The following is a 20,461-nucleotide window of genomic DNA, read 5'->3' as shown; positions in this document are numbered from 1 at the left end:
ATGTAGTCCTTTGAGATCTTTGGGACTGATTGTCATTAACTTTGCTTGTCCTTTGCTCAGAACTTCTGTTCAGTGCCGTGGAAGCCAGCTGCAATTTTGAGCAAGATCTCTGCAACTTTTACCAAGATAAAGAAGGTCCAGGTTGGACCCGAGTGAAAGTAAAACCAAACATGTATCGGGCTGGAGACCACACTACAGGCTTAGGTAAATCAGGGATCTGTCTATGTGGGGATATCTTGGGTTGTCGTAAGCTTTATTGGCCATTCCTACGTCATACCTGCAAAGACACTGACTTAAAGAAAAAAGGCAACTGTGAAGAAGCAAAGACAATCAGTAATCTTGTGTTTGACAATTTTTTAAAATTGAAATTCAAGTTGTTGTGTTAGCAGACCTATTTGCTAGTTAATTAAACAGGCAAATCCTTGTAAAATATTTAGGAACTCACTTTAGATGCAATACCTTTAAGGAAAAAAAATCTGTTGAATTGTATTTATATGAAATCTCCAGAAAAGACATATTCCCACAGATAAAAAGAAGATTTCAGTGGTTGCCAGGGGCCGTGGCAGAGGGAATAAGAGTGTTTAATGAGTATGGGGTTGCCTTTGGGTGATGAAAATGATCTGGAACTACGTAGTGGTGATGGTTGCACAGCATTGTGAATGCTCAAAATGCCGCTGAATTGTGCACTTTCAAATGGTTAAATGGGGAAAAGCTATTTAAAAATGTTGAGTGGACACTTGATGGATATTATTTACAAGGAGCTTTTGGAAACAGGAGTCTGAGTGTTCCTTGTGTAGGGATTACCTATTAATTTAATGATAGCCTTTGTGGAGCCCAACCCAGTGGAGACAAGTGCAAAGAGCTTGATCTCAAGGAGTTCAGTGTCTCGTTCATTTATTCAACACATATTTATATACTGGAGACTGAGGTGAGTTTACCACGGAGCTGGTGAAGCTTAGGTTCCAGGGCCCCTGCCTTGTACCAGCCCTGAGAAAGGCCTTGAAAGAGCCCTCACAATTTCGTGCTTGTAATTTTGTATTCTTTTCTTAGAGGTTGCCTAACCTGTAGAAATAAAGGCCCTACCGAATCTATTCTGACCTTGGGCTGATTAACTGGAAAATCATCTCTAGAGAACCATTTGAGTTCTGGGAGCAGTGAACTGATGAAACGGGGAGCTGTTTAGGGACAAAAAGACTCATCATATTCTCAGTTTGTCAATTTTCAAAGTAATAAAACATTCAAGTAGACTAACTCCTGGGGAATACAATAGTGAACAAATCTGAAGTGAATCTCCCCTTCACTGGCAGACAGTCTTTTCAGTGGGCAAGAGAAACATTAGACAAATATATACACAAACTTATAATCACAGGTTGTGGCAAGTGCTGTCAGGGAGGAAAAACTTTTCCTCTACCCTCTTAAGTTCCATGTTTGGACCTGAGAATTAAAGTGATTAGCAAGAAAAAAACACAAATTTTATTTAATATTTTTACTTGTACTTGGGAGCCTCCATAAAAACAATGAAGACCCAAAGAAGCAGATGGGCCTGAGAGCTTCAATACCATTTTAAACAAAGGATAATAAAATTGTGGAGAAGTAGCAAGACAAAAAAAAAGGGGGGGTTAGGGGGGCTTAAGTTTCCAGGGGCAGTAAATTGTGGGAAAGTGACTAGGAAATATATGAAGGAAACTAATGGAAGATGAGGGTTATGTTAGTAGGTTTGTTTGTACAGATTCATTTTGGTGTCAACTCTCAGTCTTTAGTGACAGAATGTTCTTCCCTTTCTGGGATAGGGACAACACCTTGTTCGTAGGAAATTTTATGACCTGCTTTTAAGTATAATAGAAAAGGGGAGGTCAAAGGGTCCTTCCTGCCTCTGCTGTTTCTCAAGTGACTTTACCTCAAAATAATCAAAATGCCAAAGTGACATAGTTTGGGGTGGCATGTTCTGATCCCCTTCTTTCACAGTACAAAGAAATGAAGAGAGAGCTCTGAGAGAGAATAGAGGGAAGAATCTAATTTTGGTTTAGCATTCAGGGAAGGTTTCTCTGAGGAAAGCTGCCGTTAGCTGGGATAGTGGGCGTGACCCAGGCAGAGGGAACAACATCTGTGAAGGCCTCGAATTTGGAAAGAGCTGGTCACACCACAGAATAGGAAGGTCTGTATGGCTGCACCGTGGGGAGGAATGGTGAGGAGGAGAATGGAGGAAAATGATGTCAGAGAGGGAGATAGATCCTGGGTGTGGCAGGCCACAGGAAGCATTTGGAATTTTATTATAGAGGACATGAGAAGCCACTGAGAGGTTTTAAGCAGAAAAAAACACAGATGAAACTTAGGTTTCAAAAAGGTTGTTCTGGCTGTTGTACGGCCACCCATAATAGTCTGCTCAGGCAGCCATAACAAAATACCACAGATTGGGTGGCTTAAACAACAGACATTATTTCCTCACAGTTCTGGAGGCTGTGAGTTCAAAATCAAGGTGCCATCAGGGTCGTTTCTGGTGAGGGGTCTCTTCCTAGCTTGCAGATGGCCACCTTATCATGTGTCCTCACACAGCCTCTTGGTGTATGGAGGGAGAGAGAGCTCTGGCATGTCTTTCTCTTCTTTTGAGTTAAGTAACTGGGTAAAACTAAACGGTATACAAAGACTGAGGCACCCAAAAGAAAACTGACAGGAGGAGGAGCAGAAAAAAGAAAGAGAAAAAGAAGGTGGGTTTTGTTTTCGTTTTTTTTTTTTTTCTTTTTTGCCCAGGCTTTCCAGGATACACGAACTCATTTTAAATTGACCATGGGGATGGTGGGAGGGGGAGGTTCCTGATTTTATTTTTCTTTGTTATTTAGAAGGAATAAAGGAAGAACACAGATCTTCAGCACCTGGGAGGATCCATCTGATGAAAAACCTGCTCTTCAAGGGCAGGTTTAACATTTGACCAAGAGAGGAGTAGACTCTGCCCAGACACAAACTTCCACAAAGACTGCCAGGCCAGCCTGAAATCCTGCCATCTCTATAGGTCACTAAAGAGATAATAAGAAAAAATCTGCTCTGGGCCTTCCATTTACTATGGTTCAGTCCTCGGAATATACAATCTAAGTCAGATGGTTGACCCAAGCCGCTGGTATCTCCAAGATGATTTCATCCTTTTTGTTTTGTGAAAAGTGTAAATCCTAATTAATGACTAAAATCTGGGCATGTGCTATAGAAAATCTGTACTGGTTTATAAGGTTTACTTAGAATTAAATGAGGTTTCATTTCAATGAGGCACATGGATGTTTTCTGTCACTTAAGCCACAGACATTAGAAAATGCTTTCTATCATTTAAAGCATAGCTGGTAGTCTTTGCTGTCTAGTTCTACTACTTTAATCATCTTTTACCACTTGCTAATCTAGATTAGATTATTTTGCATTGCTGATATGCTTTATCTTGTTTGCAGGGTATTACCTGCTAGCCAACACAAAGTTCACATCTCAGCCTGGCTACATTGGAAGGCTCTATGGGCCCTCCCTACCAGGAAACCTACAGTATTGTCTGCGTTTTCATTATGCCATCTATGGATTTTTAAAAATGAGTGACACCCTAGCCGTTTACATCTTTGAAGAGAACCATGTAATTCAAGAGAAGATCTGGTCTGTGTTGGAGTCCCCAAGGGGTGTTTGGATGCAAGCTGAAATCACCTTTAAGAAGCCCATGCCTACCAAGGTACAGTAGAGCCAATTTGTCCTGTGTCCATGTTCAGTTGCTGGACTAGTTTGTGAATGTCCATCTAGCTACTGTCAACTGGTGAGATATTATTTTCCTTTTGTTCAGGCCTACGGCCTCACCCTCACCTCCTACTCCCAGCCATATACAGATTAATCCTTCAGTTACTTTCTGTTTTCTGGGTCTCTGAATCACAGCCACCTAGAGTTTGCTTTTTGTTTATCTCTTAAATTCCCTGAGACTAATCCAAAGACTGGGAGTACATGTCCAAGTTCAACAGTTGAACTTTAGTTTGAAACTTTAGTCATAATTCTGTCTCTCTCTCTTTCTCTTTCCCTCCCTCTCTCTCAAATGCACATACACACACCAGTGGGAATGCTAGTATTTTGAAAAGGTGAAATCAGTGAGCCTGGTTTTGCATTGAGGCTTTAAGGTTAACAACCTAAGGCTCTAGCTGAACACAGGATGAGAAAGTCCATTAAAAATATAGAACCAACACCGCCCTAGCCAGAGAGAATTTACATAAGGTAACCATCAGCATCTGATTTTGATAGAAATGAGAATATAAAAAGAGATATTTATTGCAGCGGGAATGGAAAAGAAAGCTGTAATCTCTCAAGCTTAGCAACTCATAAACTTAAAGAAGTTTTACAGATGCAATAAATTCTGCCACTGCAACTCAGAAACCAGTGTGGAAAAAGTCCATTTTGTTTCAACCTGTGTCAGTCAGTCGGCAAATATCTCTTGAGTATCCTGCCTGTGTAAGAAAGGGTCCCAAAGAAAAATAAGAAAGTGCTGTCCTTCAAACAGATAACTCACAGAGTGGTAGCTCAATAAACATTGTTGAATGAAGGAATGAATGAATGAATCAATCAATCAATCAATCAGACTATCACATTCCAATCTAGGAGTTACCTGAAGTGCAGGCTCCCCTGGGGAAGCTGCAAACTTGGGGGAACAGTAGAACCTGCACAGACATTCATAGCCTGAACTTCTCTTGGTTACAACCATCTGGATAGAATCATAGCTGTGTCCATCTATAACTTCCTGCTAAAGAAATCTAGTACACCACTCCTATCACAATGTTGCCTGGTTACTTTTAGTCCATTACAAAACCCGCCAGGACATCATTAAATCTTTACCATGGTTAATCAAAGACCTCTGAAAATTTTTTGTTTCCATTGCTAGGTAAGAAGAAAAACTATTTTCCATTGCTAGGCAGGAATGGCATGGCAGCCTCCTTGACTTACTGATTTCTAAAAGAGTTAAACTAATTTCTAATACCTCCAGCAGAGTAGAAGCATCTACGTTTTACCACAATCTTACAGAAAAGTCTTCTTTTTATCTGTATGCTAATTAAGTAGATAGTGTTGTAAGTATTCCTTGCGTAATTCTATCAGTCTTTGATCACCTAACTAAATTGAGATATAATGCTCAGCTCCCTGGATGAGAGAGGAAGCAAACAGGTGTTTCTGGTACCATGTTTCTACCCTTAGCTTAGACTCTTGCTCTTTAAGCTCATTGCCTAGACAATATCAAATAATTTTTGAATGAGCCTTTCTTCCTATAAATGTCATCTTATAGATGGACTCTTGCAGCAGCATTATTGAACTTTCCTCTTCGATTTATTAGTCCTGGACAAATCCAAGTTTCTCTGCACCTCTTAGGGATCCCAAAGACCTAACTTGAGTTCCCATTACCAATTATTTAACTCTTGCAAGTAGTTATAGTAATACACACAAACACGCATGTACACACACACATGCACACACACACACACAAAAATACCAGAGTCCCAAAATCAGGGGTGCACCAAAAGTAATGGAATCTTTGTTACACTCTATGTCCTATTTTGCTGATTTTTTTAAAAGGAGGATATAATAAGCATTTTATTTATTCATTTGGCTTTATTTATTTATATATATATTCATCCATTTTCTTTACTCACCCAGTGTTTATTAGGTACATGCTCAGTACAAGGAATATAAAAATGAGGCTCAGATCCTACCCTTGAGGAAGAAGAGATCACAGATGGTAGAAGATGAAGATACATAAGCAACTAATTACCATGCAATGTCATGTAAAGCCCACGGAAGGGCTACATAAAAAGATAGAGGAGTAGTTTTACCACTTGCTGTAAAAAATAATGGCAAATAGAGACCCAGCTGAGCCACTGTTTAGACGGTTAAAATTCAGGCCATGCTGGATTCTAACTCCTGCTCATCAGTCCACTCATCTCACCCCACCCCACTTTATCCTCTATTAATAAACATGGGTTGTTTAGGAATCTGCCCATTCCTTTATAGTGAGTCTCTGCTTATACCTGAATTGGTGCACACCTCCTAGCAGATAACAGTGCCCCTGGGAATTTGCCCTTTTCTTTTCTGGAAGCCAACACCAAGCTGCCCAGCAACTGCACAGTTCCCCACAACCACTTAGGGAAAAATGGATCTAGACCCAGTGGGGGCGGAGGAGTTCTTACAGCACTCAGAAAGAACGAGTTATGGATTCAACCCCAGTGCAGATGAGGAGACAGTACAGTTCAACACTAGAAAATTCTGGCTACCTGTCTCAAAGTGGCCCTTAGTTCTTGGCAGGTCCCTGTTACACAGAAATAGCTTCTCAGAGAGTAAAAGAACCATTTGACATCCACCATAGACGTATGCATTGGATAAGGCAGGAAACTGAAGTTCACTTACTTATATAACATATACAGGTTGAAATAAACACACAAAAATATATTTAAGACAAGGGATAAAATGAGAAGTCAGAGTTTCCCTCACTAGTCCCTACTGCTGAACTCAAAATTCTACTTCCAGCCAGGTGTAGTGGCTCACACAACACTCTGGGAGGCCGAGGCGAGTGGATCACCTGAGGTCAGGAGTTCGAGACCAGCCTGGCCAACATGGCAAAACCCCATCTCTACTAAAAAAAATAAAAAATTAGCCAGGCATGGTGGCACGTGCCTGTAATCCCAGCTACTCATTAGGCCAAGACAGGTGAATTGCTTGAACCCAGGAGGTGGAGGTTGCAGTGAGCCAAGATCACGCCACTGCACTCCAGCCTGGGCAACAGAGCAAGACTCCATCTCAAAATAAACAAACATTAAGACTAACTGCCTCATTTGGTTGGGTGTGGTGGCTCACGCCTGTAATCCCAGAACTTTGGAAGGCCAAGGCGGGCATATCACCTGTGGTCAGGAGTTTGAGACCAGCGTGGCCAACATGGTGAAACCCCATCTCCACTAAAAATACAAAAATTAGCCAGGCTGGGTGGTACACACCTGTAGTCCTAGCTTCTCAGAAGGCTGAGGCACAAGAATCGCTTGAACCCAGAAGGTGAAGCTTGCAGTGAGCCAAGATCATGCCACTATATTCCAGCCTGGGTAACAAAGCAAGATTCCATCTCAAAATAAATAAATAAATATTTAAAATTCACTTCCATCTCTTGTTTTTCTGATGGTTTTTCTTCCTGATTCACTGATGACTTCCTCTACAACTCTAAATACATTTCCACCTCCATTTCTTGATTCATTCACCTTAACTGTGTTGGCTGACTCCCTACTATGAAAGAGAAGGAACTTACACTATTCCTTCTATTCCTCCTGCTTTTCTCTCTCTTCCTCATAATTTTTAGTTTTGTTTTTATTTTGAACATTTTTCTTGGTTCCCTTTACAACTTTAGTACACTAAACCATCTATTTTGGGATCCATAAACTTTAGACAATGTCTCTTGACACCCCACCATGTTAAAATGAATAAATCTCCCCGACCCCGCATTTCCCTTCACCTCTCTTACCCCCTTGACTTCCCAAATTCTCCCAGATACACAATTACTGAACTTTCACATTGTTATGGCTTAGAACATTTATATTTCTACAGTTAAGCCTTCTGTGCTTTGCTTGTGGCATGATTTCCCTATGAGGCCCCCCTTGGCATTTTGAAGAGGACAGTTGTGCCTTTGTGGTGAGAACATTTATCACCTTCCTGGATGTTTAGCATCTGTGATTATTGCAAAAACCAAAATTATTTCTACACATTTCCAAATGGTCCTAGAGGTGTCATCCTATCCTTGGATGAGAACCATTGGTCTTTAAATTGAATCTGACAATTGAAATTAAAAACCATCCTCACCTGCCATTCATTCTTGCTCCCTGCAATCTGTCTCTGTCCAGCAGTAGAGTTATCAAGCTGCAACCCTCCCCTGCAGGGACCATTTGGCTTCCTTTTGCTCTTAGAGAAAAGGCATGCTCTAGCATCAGCCACCTCCCCAGGTTTACGTCTTGCATTTTCCATTCTAATCACACTGAGCAATCAGTTCCTAGGACACACTCTGCTCTCTCCTACCTTGTATTATTGCATTCCCTGTTGCCTCTGCCTACACTCTTCTTATTTAGATCTCAGCTTAAACCTCACTTCCTCACAGAATCCTTCTTTGACCCCACTCTCCACGCCTATACAGCATGACGAGGTTAGGGTTCCCTGGTATCCTATGCTTCCCTTCCATCATCTTGGAGACAGCATAACATAGTGATTAGGAGAACAGACACAGCCATCTCTCTAGTTTTAAACCCCAAGTCTGCCACTTGCTAGCTTTGCAATCAGAGTCAGTTTTCTTAATTTCTCTCAATTTTCCATCTGGGACCAAAAACCTAGCAACGTACTTGGCACTCAGTTGGTGCTCACTAATTGTCTGTTGACTGATTGTCACATTCTGACTTTTGAGCAGGGATTATTCACCTTCATTAAAATCACCCGGGGAGGGCCAGGTATGGTGGCTCACACCTGTAATCCCAGCACTTTGGGAGGCAGAGACAGGTGGATCACCTGAGGTCAGGAGTTGGAGACCAGCGTAGCCAACATGATAAAACCCCATCTCTACTTAAAAATATTTTCAAAATTAACTGGGCATGGTGGTGCATGCCTGTAGTCTCAGCTACTCGGGAGGCGGAGGCAGGAGAATTGCTTGAGCCCAGGAGGTGGACAGAGGTTTCAGTGAGCCAAGATTTGTACTCCGGCCTGGATGACAGAGTGAGACTCCATCTCAAAAAAAAAAAAAAAAAAAAAAAAAAAATCACCTCTGGAGCTTTATAATGCTGATGTCCAAGTATTACCCCAAACCAAGGAAAGCAGACCCTGAGATGAAGACTTATTTGCAAAAAGTTTATGAGGTTTGCTCTTGGGATCACCACTGAAGGAAGGGAAGGAAAGGAAGCAGGATCAGGCGATCAGGCAGGAGAAGCTGTCAGGCTGCAGTGCCTTCTCAAGGAAGGCTTCAGCTGACCTACAGGGAGCTCTGAAACTGGTGTGGCCTTTCAGAGTTGTCCTGGGTTGAGCGTTGTTGTCTTTACAGTCCCATATTGATTGGTCATTGGATGCTGGCTACCTCAGGAAGAGGGTATTGCCTTGAAATGCCCGGCAACTTTCCACAGGTGACTAACAAGTCGAGTGCTGTCCACTGGCTACACTTTCAGCAACTGGGAGAAGAAGCCCTTATTTCCTGAAGAATCAGTTGGGTGGTGCATCTACTATACTGATTAGGTCAGAATCTTTTGCTGTGGGGGCCTGGGAATCAGTATTTTATAAAGTGCACCAGGGTATTGTAACATCCAACATAGAGAACTATTGCTCTGAATAACTACAAAAGTTATTTTATAAAAGTATAATATTTTATAAAAATATAATATTTTACAAAAGTAGTATAAAAGCAGAAAAGAAGAGAGCAATAAGAAAGACTGTGTGTTTCAGGCTCATATGCAGCTGAGCTGCACTGAAACCAGGCATGGTAGCCCAGCCGATTCTGTGGCAGCCAAAGGCCTGTGCAAGGATGTGTCTGTGTAGTGTCCCTGCCCAGGTCCCCCTCCCTGAAGTGCTGGGAGATGTTCCTATGACCATACAGCTGGGTAGGAACAGAGTTAGATGAATGGTCTTCCTGCCCCTAGGTAGCTTTTTCACTGTGAGTGACTCACCCCTGTCAAAGCTTCAGAGATCAAGAGTTTTCCAGAGTTATGACACCCAAACCTAGGCTATTGTTTTCCACATGTGGTTTCTGTCTACAGAGAGTACATGTTTCTCCAAAAATTCTTGCCATTGAGAAAGGAGTTTTAAGTCACAGAGCATCCAAATAAGCATACGGCCAACACTTGCCAGCTGTTACAGTCTGTCTGGAAGCTTCATATTGGCTGTTCTGGATGGTTTAATAACTCAGTATCGACTTTACTTCCAAATTGATGACAGTTTAAGAGAATTTTCTGAACCTATTGAGCTTAGCATACATTTTTTAATAGTTGGAATTTCTAATGACTGAGTCCTGAAATGAACTTGCTGCAACTTCTAGAAGGTTCAGAGTTCAACCTGGGTCAGAACAAGGCACAAGCTGGCCGTTTATCAAGTACCTACTTTGTGCTGGGCAGCACATGCTCTCTTGTTTAGTCCTTAATACGCTACAGTAACACCAAATTTAGGGGAAGAAACTGAAGTTTCAGGACATTTAAATAGTTTGATTCCTCCTGTTTCATTGCCACTCTTCCCCAAATTCCAGATGAAATCCTTTAGTCACACCCCTAAAATTCATCTCAAACATGTCCACTTCTCTCTCTCCAGCCACCACCCTAGTCTAAGCTGCCATCATTTCTTACTTAAACGACTTCAATATCTTTGTAGCTGGATCTTCTCTTCCACCTTACTCTTTCTGTACTTGAGAGAGAGAGAGAGAGATCAGCAGCCAGAATCATTTCTTTGAAATGGAAATCAAATCTTGGCCCTCCCCTGTGTGTAACTGTTCTATGGCCTTCAGAATAAAACTTCATCCCATACTGTGGTTTTTGAGGTCCTGCACAGTTGGATCACTCCCCACTTTGCTGGCTTCATCTGCTTTCATTCTGCCACAACCAGAGTCCCAGAGTCCACATAGTCACGTGGGCCTTCTCTCTGTTCCTTGAGTCCCAAGGCCTTTCCTGGCCCAGGGCCAGTGCTCTGCACAGGGGGTGCCTCCTTCCCCAGCCATTCCCGTATCAAGCTGGCTCCCACGCTTCTATCCCAGGTCAAGTGCTTCCTCTCAGAAAGGAACATTCCTGACTGCCGCCCAGTTTGTAACCACTTTCTTCATACCCAGATTACTCCTCATTAGTTTGTCCAGTTTATTTTGTGTATAACGTTTATCCCAATCTGAAATGATCTCATTTGTTTGTTACTTGTTCATTGTCCATTTCTTTTCCTGTGAAGATATAGCATTCATGAGGACAGGGACCTTGTCGGTCTTGTTCATCTCTGTATCCACAGCATCTAGCACTGTGCCCTGGTGCAAAATAGGTCATGAGTAAAATTCTGTTCAATACATTTTGTTTTTACCTATGTGGTCAATGAATGAATAAAAGAATGAATGAGTAGACTTTCTAAGGTTGGGAAGTGGCAGAGTTGGGGTCTGAATCATGGTCTAGTCAACTCTGAAGCCTGCCTTTTAGTGCACGGTATCTTTGGGTGGCCAAGGTCTCTCTCCAATCTTGGGGAAGGCCTGTTCTTGTGCACCTGGAGAAAATGAGGTTCCTCAAGCCTGCCTTGGGGTGTAGGTACCTTTTGTTATTTAATTCTCACAATACTCCTGTGAGGGAAGTAAAGTATTTCTTTTCAATGTCCTTGACATTTTAGAATGCAGTCTAGCTCAAGGTCTCCCAGATGATCTAGTAGAAACGAATGCCTAAACTAAGAGCCTGGCACACATGTGTCACCTGCCTATGCTTTGTGACCTCTGAACCCATTTCTAAAGCGTGTCAGGTATGATTCTTCAGGGCCCAACTCAAAGACAGGACCTATTTTCATGAACATTATTTCCACCTCTCAGTGAGTTGTCACACGGGACCAGAGCGGAGGTGACTGAACAGCAGCCCATGCAGAACTGTAAAGATGTCCAGCCTTTCAGCTTCTCTCCTCTTATTTCCCTCACTCTTGATGGCTGCTTTCTGCCTCCCCTGTGCCTTTCTGATGGCTCACTCTGGATGTTGCTTTACCTTGCTTTCTCCTATTTGCATTTACCCAGCCTGTTTTAAGGACAATGGGCTGATTATTAATAACCCCTTGCTGTCTTCCCTGGGTAGTTTAATCTTTGGCAGAAGCTATAGGGATGAAGCAATGCTAAGAGTTTCCCTTAGACCATTCTAGCAAAGTAGCCTTACAGACAGATTCTGTGTGATATTATCACAGCTGCCAACAATAGGCTGTTGTTGCACACTCTCCAGCACTTCATTTGATGCAACAGCTCCCTAGGAAGGAAAGCAGTCCAGCACCATTTAACAGATGAGGAACGCTCAGGCAGAAAATTAAGGACATTGTTCAACATTACACAGCTATTAAGTGGCTTACACTAAGCCTAGTGTAAAAAGCCCTCCCAGCCCTCGCCTGGCTAACATCAAAAGTGTAGGAGCAGGTGAGAAGGGGAGTCCAGCCCTAACTCTCAGGATTCCTGAAAAAAATTTAGACTTTATTTTTAACCTTCTGGTGTTTTAGTTTAGAAATAACTTTGGCTCCTAGGAGGGGTCAAAATTCAAGGTGCTTTAACATAGACAAAGGAAAGCTGTGGGTTAGAGGAAAATGTAGCATAATGCATAAGACACTTAGCTGTGGGTTCACTGGCACTTATGGCATTACAGTTTGAGCTAGTTACGTAATCTTTCTGAGCCTTACTTTTCTTTCATGTGTAAAATGGGTATACCAGGAGTATACCCATATATCCATAGTATATGGTAAAGATCAAAGACAATGCATCATATAAAGTTCTTAGCATAGTACTCACACATATCATTTATTAAATCTAGCTGAGCAGAGAAAGACTAATGAATGTTTTTTTCTTAGTCCTGATCCTCATAAAGTTTTATAGACAACATCTCTTTAATACGTGGATAATTCTATACCCTGATTTTTGCTGTGAAGTTCTTTAAACTAAAAATCAGGTCAGAGTTAAACCTTTATTTTAACAAGATGAGACTTTCTTAAAGAAATGGCTGCTTTTATACAATTATAAACAGCTTACAATAAAACTTTAATGTTTTCATATTTTTCTTCTTTTTTTTATATTATACTTTAAGTTCTAGGGTACATGTGCATAATGTGCAGGTTTGTTACATATGTATACTTGTGCCATGTTGGTGTGCTGCACCCATCAACTTGTCAGCACCCATCAACTCGTCATTTACATCAGGTATAACTACCAATGCAATCCTTTCCCCCTCCCCCCTCCCCGTGATAGGCCCCGGTGTGTGATGTTCCCCTTCCCGAGTCCAAGTGATCTCATCGTTCAGTTCCCACCTATGAGTGAGAACATGCGGTGTTTGGTTTTCTGTTCTTGCGATAGTTTGCTGAGAATGATGGTTTCCAGCTGCATCCATGTCCCTACAAAGGACACAAACTCATCCTTTTTTATGGCTGCATAGTATTCCATGGTGTATATGTGCCACATTTTCTTATGAAATGGTCCTCTGGATCTGTTTTTGCTCTTTATGAAATAGAGAGCAGGTGAGACTTTCACACATTAAGGAGGATAACGAGGAGAGAGAACAATTCAGTCCAAAACACTTTTCCTAAAGGCCAAATATTAGGAAAGACTAGAGAGTGATCATCAGAAATTCCATAACAATGGACGCAAACATTAGCCCTTATATATTCAAATCCTTAGTTTATCTTTATGCTTGGTCACCCATGGTAGCATACATATTAGATCCTGCAATGCCTTCTGGCCTGAAGCTAGCCTTTCCTTTAACAAAGATCGTTCAGTGGTCTGTTAATTAGAAGCACTGAGAGGAACGCGACATTGTATTCATTAAATATTTCTTTTGGAGAAAAACTGTTAAACAGTCCAAAAATGAAAATGACTAAAGGTATTGCATTTCACTGGGATCAGGCTTCATAATCAGCCCAGCAGTCATTAAAATCTTCATGGTAAATCCTTTTAAATCTGTATCTTTACTCTGTCATAGGACTAAAAAAAAAAAACTTCAAAAGTCATTTACGTATTTGAGAGAAAGCCCCCATCCAACCAGTTTTTAAAAATATAAATACATACTTTTTTTTTCACTAGGTGAGAATCTTGTGTCAGCTCTTCTCATCTTCTGTCCCATGGAGCACAAATCCCTTGAGATATTTAATTGAAAAAGAGTTCTGTTGTCAGATGAGTTTGTGGAACTTGGCATACTGGATCTCTACTCCACACACATGAAGATTCACAAAGCACAGTAACATATTACAAACTCTAAATAAGGTCTACATTAAAGAATCCAGTTTAACCTTGTTAAAGGGTGGCAGTTTTATCAAAGCAATTAACCTAGAACCTTTGTCTTGTATAGCACCTATCACCATCATACTACTCTCATAGCACTTAATGCATTATGTTGAAATTGTCTACTTACCTATCTCCTTAGATGTAAGCTTCTGGAGAATTCGGCTCCATGTTGTTGTTTTTTTTAATTCCTAATGTCAATGCAATTTCTGGAACAGAGTGGGTTCTCCTGTTAGTAACCCAGTAAATAGTTAAGACAGAAAACTGTACTATGAATGAATAGCTGTTGATGGTAAGGAAGAACATAATTCCATCAAAGGAAAAAGGAAGATTAAATGTTTCTGCCTTTGGATAAGATAAACTGTAATCCCTTATAGCATAGCACCCACGCAATTTGGCCTACAAGGGATTTTAGTGTGAATACTTAAAACCAGGACTACCTGGCTAGAGTGAATATTAGGACATTATGGACATGTATATGCTGAGTCTGATTTGGAGTATTTGGAGTATATATATGTGTATATATATACATATATGTGTATATACACATATATATGTGTGTGTGTATATATATATATATATTTTTTTTTTTTTTTCCAGACAGGGTCTCTGTTGCTCAGGTTGGAGCATATCTGTTGCTCAGATTGGAGTGCAGTGGCACGATCATGGTTCACTGCAGCCTCCACTTCCCGGGCTCAAGCAGTCCTCCCACCTCAGCTTCCCAAGTAGCTTGGGTACAGACCCAGCTGATTTATTTTTCATCTTTTGCAGAGTCAGGGTCTCACTAAGTAGCTCAGGCTGGTCTCAAACTCCTGACCTCAAGCTGTCCTCCCACCTCAGCCTCCCAAAGTGCTGGGATTACAGGCATGAGCCACCATGCTTGGCCTGTTTTGGAGCTTTTTATGATGGTATTTACTAAAACCAAGAGCTGTGACTTTTCCCTTTGAAACAGCTTCCCATTCTTACATTGTGCCTTTTCCTATTCCCAAGAACCTAAATCACGTTTTACCAGCCCCCATGCAAATCCCCTGATCCTTTCCCTGCCCCACAACACAGCTTATCCAGCCTCCATTCTGTGATCATGGTCAATGATGCAGTTGCTTCCACATCATACCCTCCCCACCTGCAGGTCTTCCTGGCTTCTCTACCTTGGTCTTCCTAATGCCTGGAAACCCAGGGTAGCTTTCATCTTTACCCCAGTCTTCTCAGCACAGCTGGAGAAAATAAGACTAATCTCCACTGTCCCCTCCATTCTGCTGGGAAAGCCTTTTATGCATCTCATCTCTCGCTGACTTTTCCTCATCCCCTATCTCAGATGTTCAGATCTATTTTCACTCGCAAATTTCCAACTTGACCCTCCCTGCCTCATTCTTAGGATGTGATCTCATGGGTTCATCTCCCAAAGGATAAAGGCATGCAACACAAGCTCCTTTGGTTCTGTTCCTCTCTGAATCTTCACCTGCCTCTCTCCATCTCCTGATCAATCTGACAAAAAAAGTATTATCCTTGCTCTTCATCAAAACCAACCTGCCCATCTAGGCATTTGATCTCATCTTCCTGCCTCCTCTGGGAACTTATTTCATAAATTATTCCCTCTCTCGTAAATCTTCAATCTCCATTAGTCCTTTGCATACTGCCAATATATAAGTCTCCTGCATTTGACACAAATGAACAATAAACCTTCCTTTCATCTCAGTACCCATTTAAGTTGCCAATCCCTACCATTCCTTGGCCTCCAAACTTCTGGAAAGATGCATCTTCAATTATTGTCTTCACTCCAGTGTGGTTTCTCATTCCTCAAATCCTTGTCTTCTGCCCTCTGCCTTCCTCCTCCAATGCTCCCTCAGCATTTATCAACCGCAAAGTATATCTCATTGATCTTGTTGCAGAAATCATTATACATACCCAAGGAAGTCCTATGCTTCTCTCAATGACCACCTCAAATGCTTCTTCCTCTTTGAATCTTTTACAAGTCATTGACTTGGGTTTTACTTGTTGGAATGGTATTTGTGTAAGGAAGGAGCTCTGGTTCAGGAATACAAAGAGTTGGCCTGACTCTAGCATTTACTATGTAAATCAGAATGTCATGTCACCTTTATATGAAACAAAGACATGTTTCAAAATGACCTCTAGGTCTCTTCTACTTCATGTTATATTTTTGGCATCTTAATAGCAGAAACTGTGTTTTAACATTGTGCAACACAGCTCTCGCTGGTAATTTTCTCTATTCCTTCATTTTCTCTTACAAAAATGTTTCCCTTTTAGGAAAAAAAAAAGTTGAAATTTAAGTCTTTGATTCAAATTTCCACTTTTAAAATCTTTTTAACTGTGCCCTTACAGAATGAAAATATGACTACATGTAAAACACCTAGGGTTCTGAAGTTTTAAAGGCAGCCCTAGAAGTTCACTCAAATAGAAGAGCAAGTCTAGAAAGTTTCTGTAGAGATTTATAAATAGTTGGCTATTTAACAGCAAGACACCCTGCTATAAAGAGATTAAGGAAGCAGAAAACCAATGTGTAGACAAGATTCACGAGAGAAGGTGAATTTCCTATCACATTTCATGATGTCTGGGAACACTGGAAGAGAACTACTTCAGGATATTAATGTCCCAGCATTATTAAAGCAGAGCAGCTGAGAGCAAAGTAGAAATAGAAAGGCCATTAATTGATGACAAGATAATCAACACATTATAGAGCACATAAAGGTGGCTTTGTACACAGAACAAGGAAAATTATACTGTCAAGTGGAATAAGTTTTCATGTCAAAGAATAAAGGAGCTAAGTATGGAAAAGGAACCTACTCTTGAGTTTTTCAAGTTAAACTCAGCATCAGTTATGAGTACAAGAATTCTACATTGCTTTAAATGAGTAAGGCAGCCTGAGATATTCTTGTTTTCCTTCTGTTTCATTTCCTTTCAGTTATTTGTTGAGACCTTCTGTGTCTCATGCCAACTTATGAGAAAATTACTGGCAAGATAGATTAGAACAACTGGTAGTTGCTGACACATAGTTTACACGAACATAGTGTTTATGTCAGTCCATTCTTTCATGACTTTTCTGAGTAATTTCATGGAACATTGTTGGATCAGCAATTTGTTCTCACAGCAATATGGAGACATCTGAAAAGACAGACCAGGCATTCTTTCTCTACAGTTTTACTAATAAGCTTAATTAGGCAAACATTTATTCCAAAGTTTGTTTATGAACCTGAAAATACCACTTCCCTTCCCCACTTCCAAACTTCTATCTTGTGAATATTTCACAGACTTACAATCACTGCATTTTAAAGAAATATTTTCCTAAATTCTGGGTGATGCCACATTATTTTTTGATGCTCACATTGAGATTTTCTGGGGATCCTCTGGTTTTCTGAGCTCACAGAACAAGTAAGTATTTGCTGGCCTCTAGAGCTACAAGCTCAGCTCACGCAATTAGAAACGGACAATTCACACATTAATAAAGACTCTCTAATTTCACCAGAGGAAACATACCTTATTTCCTTTTGCATAGATATCCCTACCTTTCCCTCCTTCTCTTGTATATCTTTCTCTGGATATTTTCTGCACTATCCATTTAGCACTTACTTCTAGTAGAAGTCTCTCTCCAGTGAGTCCACAAATCACTTCCCTCTGGCATATCCCACCACATCACTGACAGTCCATGAGCTTTTACTTTTTGTTTAGTATCAGGTTACATGTGTATCTATAAAATGCTCAAAGAGAAATCACTATTTGTGGCCCTCCCATTTCATCTCAATCTTCAAACCAAGACATTTGGTTCTGCTTTATTCTTCAAATGAGGAATGCCACATAAACAAATCTGAAAGGCAAATGTCAAGCCAGAGGGGAAAAAAAAAGGTTGCAACATATGCAACAAAGTCTTAATACATTTAAAATAAATATATAAATCTAATATATTAATAAGCAAAAGGTAAACTAAGCAATAGGAAAATGGATAGGATATATGCAGGCAAATCAGAAAAAAAGAAATATAACCAGAAAATAAATGCACAAATATATCCAACCTCATTATAATAAAAGACATTATGTTTTTAGACAGGGTCTTACTCTGTCACCCCAGCTGGAGTGCAGTGGTGTGATCATAGGTCACTGCAACCTTGACCTCCGCAAGGTCAGGTGATCCTCCCACCTCAGCCTCCCAAGTAGCTGCAATTACAGGTGTGCACCATCATGTACAGCTAATTTTTGCATTTTTTGTAGAAATGGGGTCTCACTATTACCCAGCTTGTCTCAAACCTCTGGGCTTAAGCGATCCACTCATGTATGGCCTCCCAAAGTGCTTTACAAGCATCAGCCACCACACCCAGCAAAAGAAATCTTTAATGAAAGAATACATTTGTCTATCAAAATATTTCAAAAACATAATACCCTGGAGTGTGATGTTTATATTAATTGCTGTATTTATACTGTATACTGTTTGTATTGTTCAATTTATTAATTAAAAAATCTTTCACTTTAGATGCATGTATAAATATATATACCCATTTTTATATATACATATATATTCGGGTCTAAAGTGAAAGATTTACTTTTAAATATATATAACATATGTACATATAAATGTTTTCTGGTCTAAGTGAAAGATTTATTTTTCAATATATGTAATATATATGTATATATACATACTGTTTTCTAGTCTAAAGTGACAAATTTTTAAATTGATAATTGAATAAATACATTCAAATGTACATATATATGTATATACGGTGATGTATCACTTAATGACAGGGATACATTCCAAGAAATGTGGTTGTTAGGCAATTTTGTCCTTCAGAGGACATCATATAATATTTATACAAACCTAGATGGTATAGCCTACTACACACCTAGACTGTATGGTATAGCCTATTGCTCCTGGGTTGTAAACTCATACAGCATGTTATTGTATTAAATACTGTCAAGAGTTACAACACAATGGTAAGTATTTGTGTATCTAAACATATCTAAAGAGAGAAAAGTACAGTAAAAATATGTCAGTATAATCTTATGGAACTACCATTGTACATGCAGTCCATCATTGACTGAAATGTCATTATGCAGTGTATGACTAAATGTATATATATAAACATATATGTGTGCATGCATAATGCACGTGCGCGCGCGCGCGCGCACACACACACACACATATAACATTACCCTGGAAAGGTGAGGATGCAAGGAAATAAGGATTATCATGTGCTCTTACATGAGGGTAAATTGGCACAATGTTTTAATAAAAATTTAATTACATGAATTAAAAAGAAAGCACTCAAACATGCATACTTTATGACATAACAATTCTACATCTAGGGATTTATCATAAGGAAATAATCATGGTTATGCACAAAGATTTAGCTATCATCATTCATTCCAGTAATATTTGTAATACTGAGAAAGTGGAAACTACCATATTGTCTATTATTAGGAGTTGGTTAAATAAGTGTGGCATAGGCTAAAAAGGGGTAAGAGTTATGTAAGCTTTAAACTGCAGCTCTTCTTCACCTCATGGATCTACACTTTGGCTTGGGAATCAATGAAAATCAGGCTAATTGTCTCTATGTCTCAGAGGTGGGTAGGGCAAAGTCAGCATTCTTATTAGCAGAGGATTGCTAAAAGTGCCTGCTGTCTTCTTCAGGCTCAGGAGGGGTTCATCTAGAGCACAGTGAGCCCTTGAGAGGCAAGAGGAAGACCTAGATTCTTCCTTTTCTGCTGTTTGTGAATTGCATTCTATAAATCTATCTTCTGGTAGGACTGACCTTTTTGTAACTCCATCCAAGTGAGCCACAACAATGACTCCAATTATAATGTCTATCCTTGGACATGACAATTAAATTGGTCTTTATGTTTTATTACATGACATTGGTCAGGGAAGTGTTTGACCAGGGGAACTCCCTATGGAAGGTGGGCCAGAGAGAAATCACATTGTATGTTTACCCCAGCACTGATTTTTTTTTTTACACAAAATCACAGGCAGCCTGGAGACCTATTAGAAATCACCAGACTGGCCGGGCACAGTGACTCACACCTGTAATCCCAGCACTTTGGGAGGGTGAGGCAGACAGATCACTTGAGGCCAGGAGTTCAAGACCAGGCTGGCCAACATGGTGGGACCCTGTCTCTACTAAAAGTAAAAAAATTAGCCAGGCATGGTGGCGCATGCCTGTAATCCCAGCTATTCAGGAGGCTGAGACATGAGAATCCCTTGAATCCAGCAGGGACAGGTTGCAATGAGCTGTGATTGTGCCACTGCACTCTAGCCCAGGCAACAGAGTGAGACCCTGTCTCAAAAAAAAAAGAAAAAAACAGAGGTCACCAGACGGTTGGTCCCCTGCCCTCTTGAGGAGTACATGTAAAAATCAGGAAGGCATTTGCACCTATTTTCCTTCAGTGATAATGAAAGCTTTATGGGGTAATGAAATATAATAATGTCTTCATTATTAGGGTGTGGAATTAGAGACTAAAACATTAAAAATGTCTCTTAGCTTTGTCTAATATTCATTT

The 20,461-nt window shown here is 40.3% G+C and overlaps 1 protein-coding gene across 3 annotated transcripts in view; it reads left to right on the top strand.

The window, feature by feature from the left end:
- The window catches only part of MAMDC2 (MAM domain containing 2), a 183,422-nt gene that overhangs the window by 98,155 nt on the left and 64,806 nt on the right, over positions 1-20,461 (top strand). For all 3 annotated transcript variants that reach the window (XR_004443432.1, XM_033237121.1, XM_033237122.1), the window contains exons 8-9: positions 61-204; positions 3,429-3,694. Coding sequence is in view for 2 of the 3 variants with exons in the window: in XM_033237121.1 (XP_033093012.1) it covers positions 61-204; positions 3,429-3,694 (410 nt within the window). In the remaining variant the exon portion in view is untranslated. The remainder of the gene's footprint in view (positions 1-60; positions 205-3,428; positions 3,695-20,461) is intronic.

The sequence above is a fragment of the Trachypithecus francoisi genome, unplaced genomic scaffold (genome assembly GCF_009764315.1).
Source record: "Trachypithecus francoisi isolate TF-2019V2 unplaced genomic scaffold, Tfra_2.0 Lachesis_group16, whole genome shotgun sequence".
In the NCBI taxonomy this organism is placed as follows: Eukaryota; Metazoa; Chordata; class Mammalia; order Primates; family Cercopithecidae; genus Trachypithecus; species Trachypithecus francoisi.
This window is presented reverse-complemented; position numbering and strand designations above follow the sequence as displayed.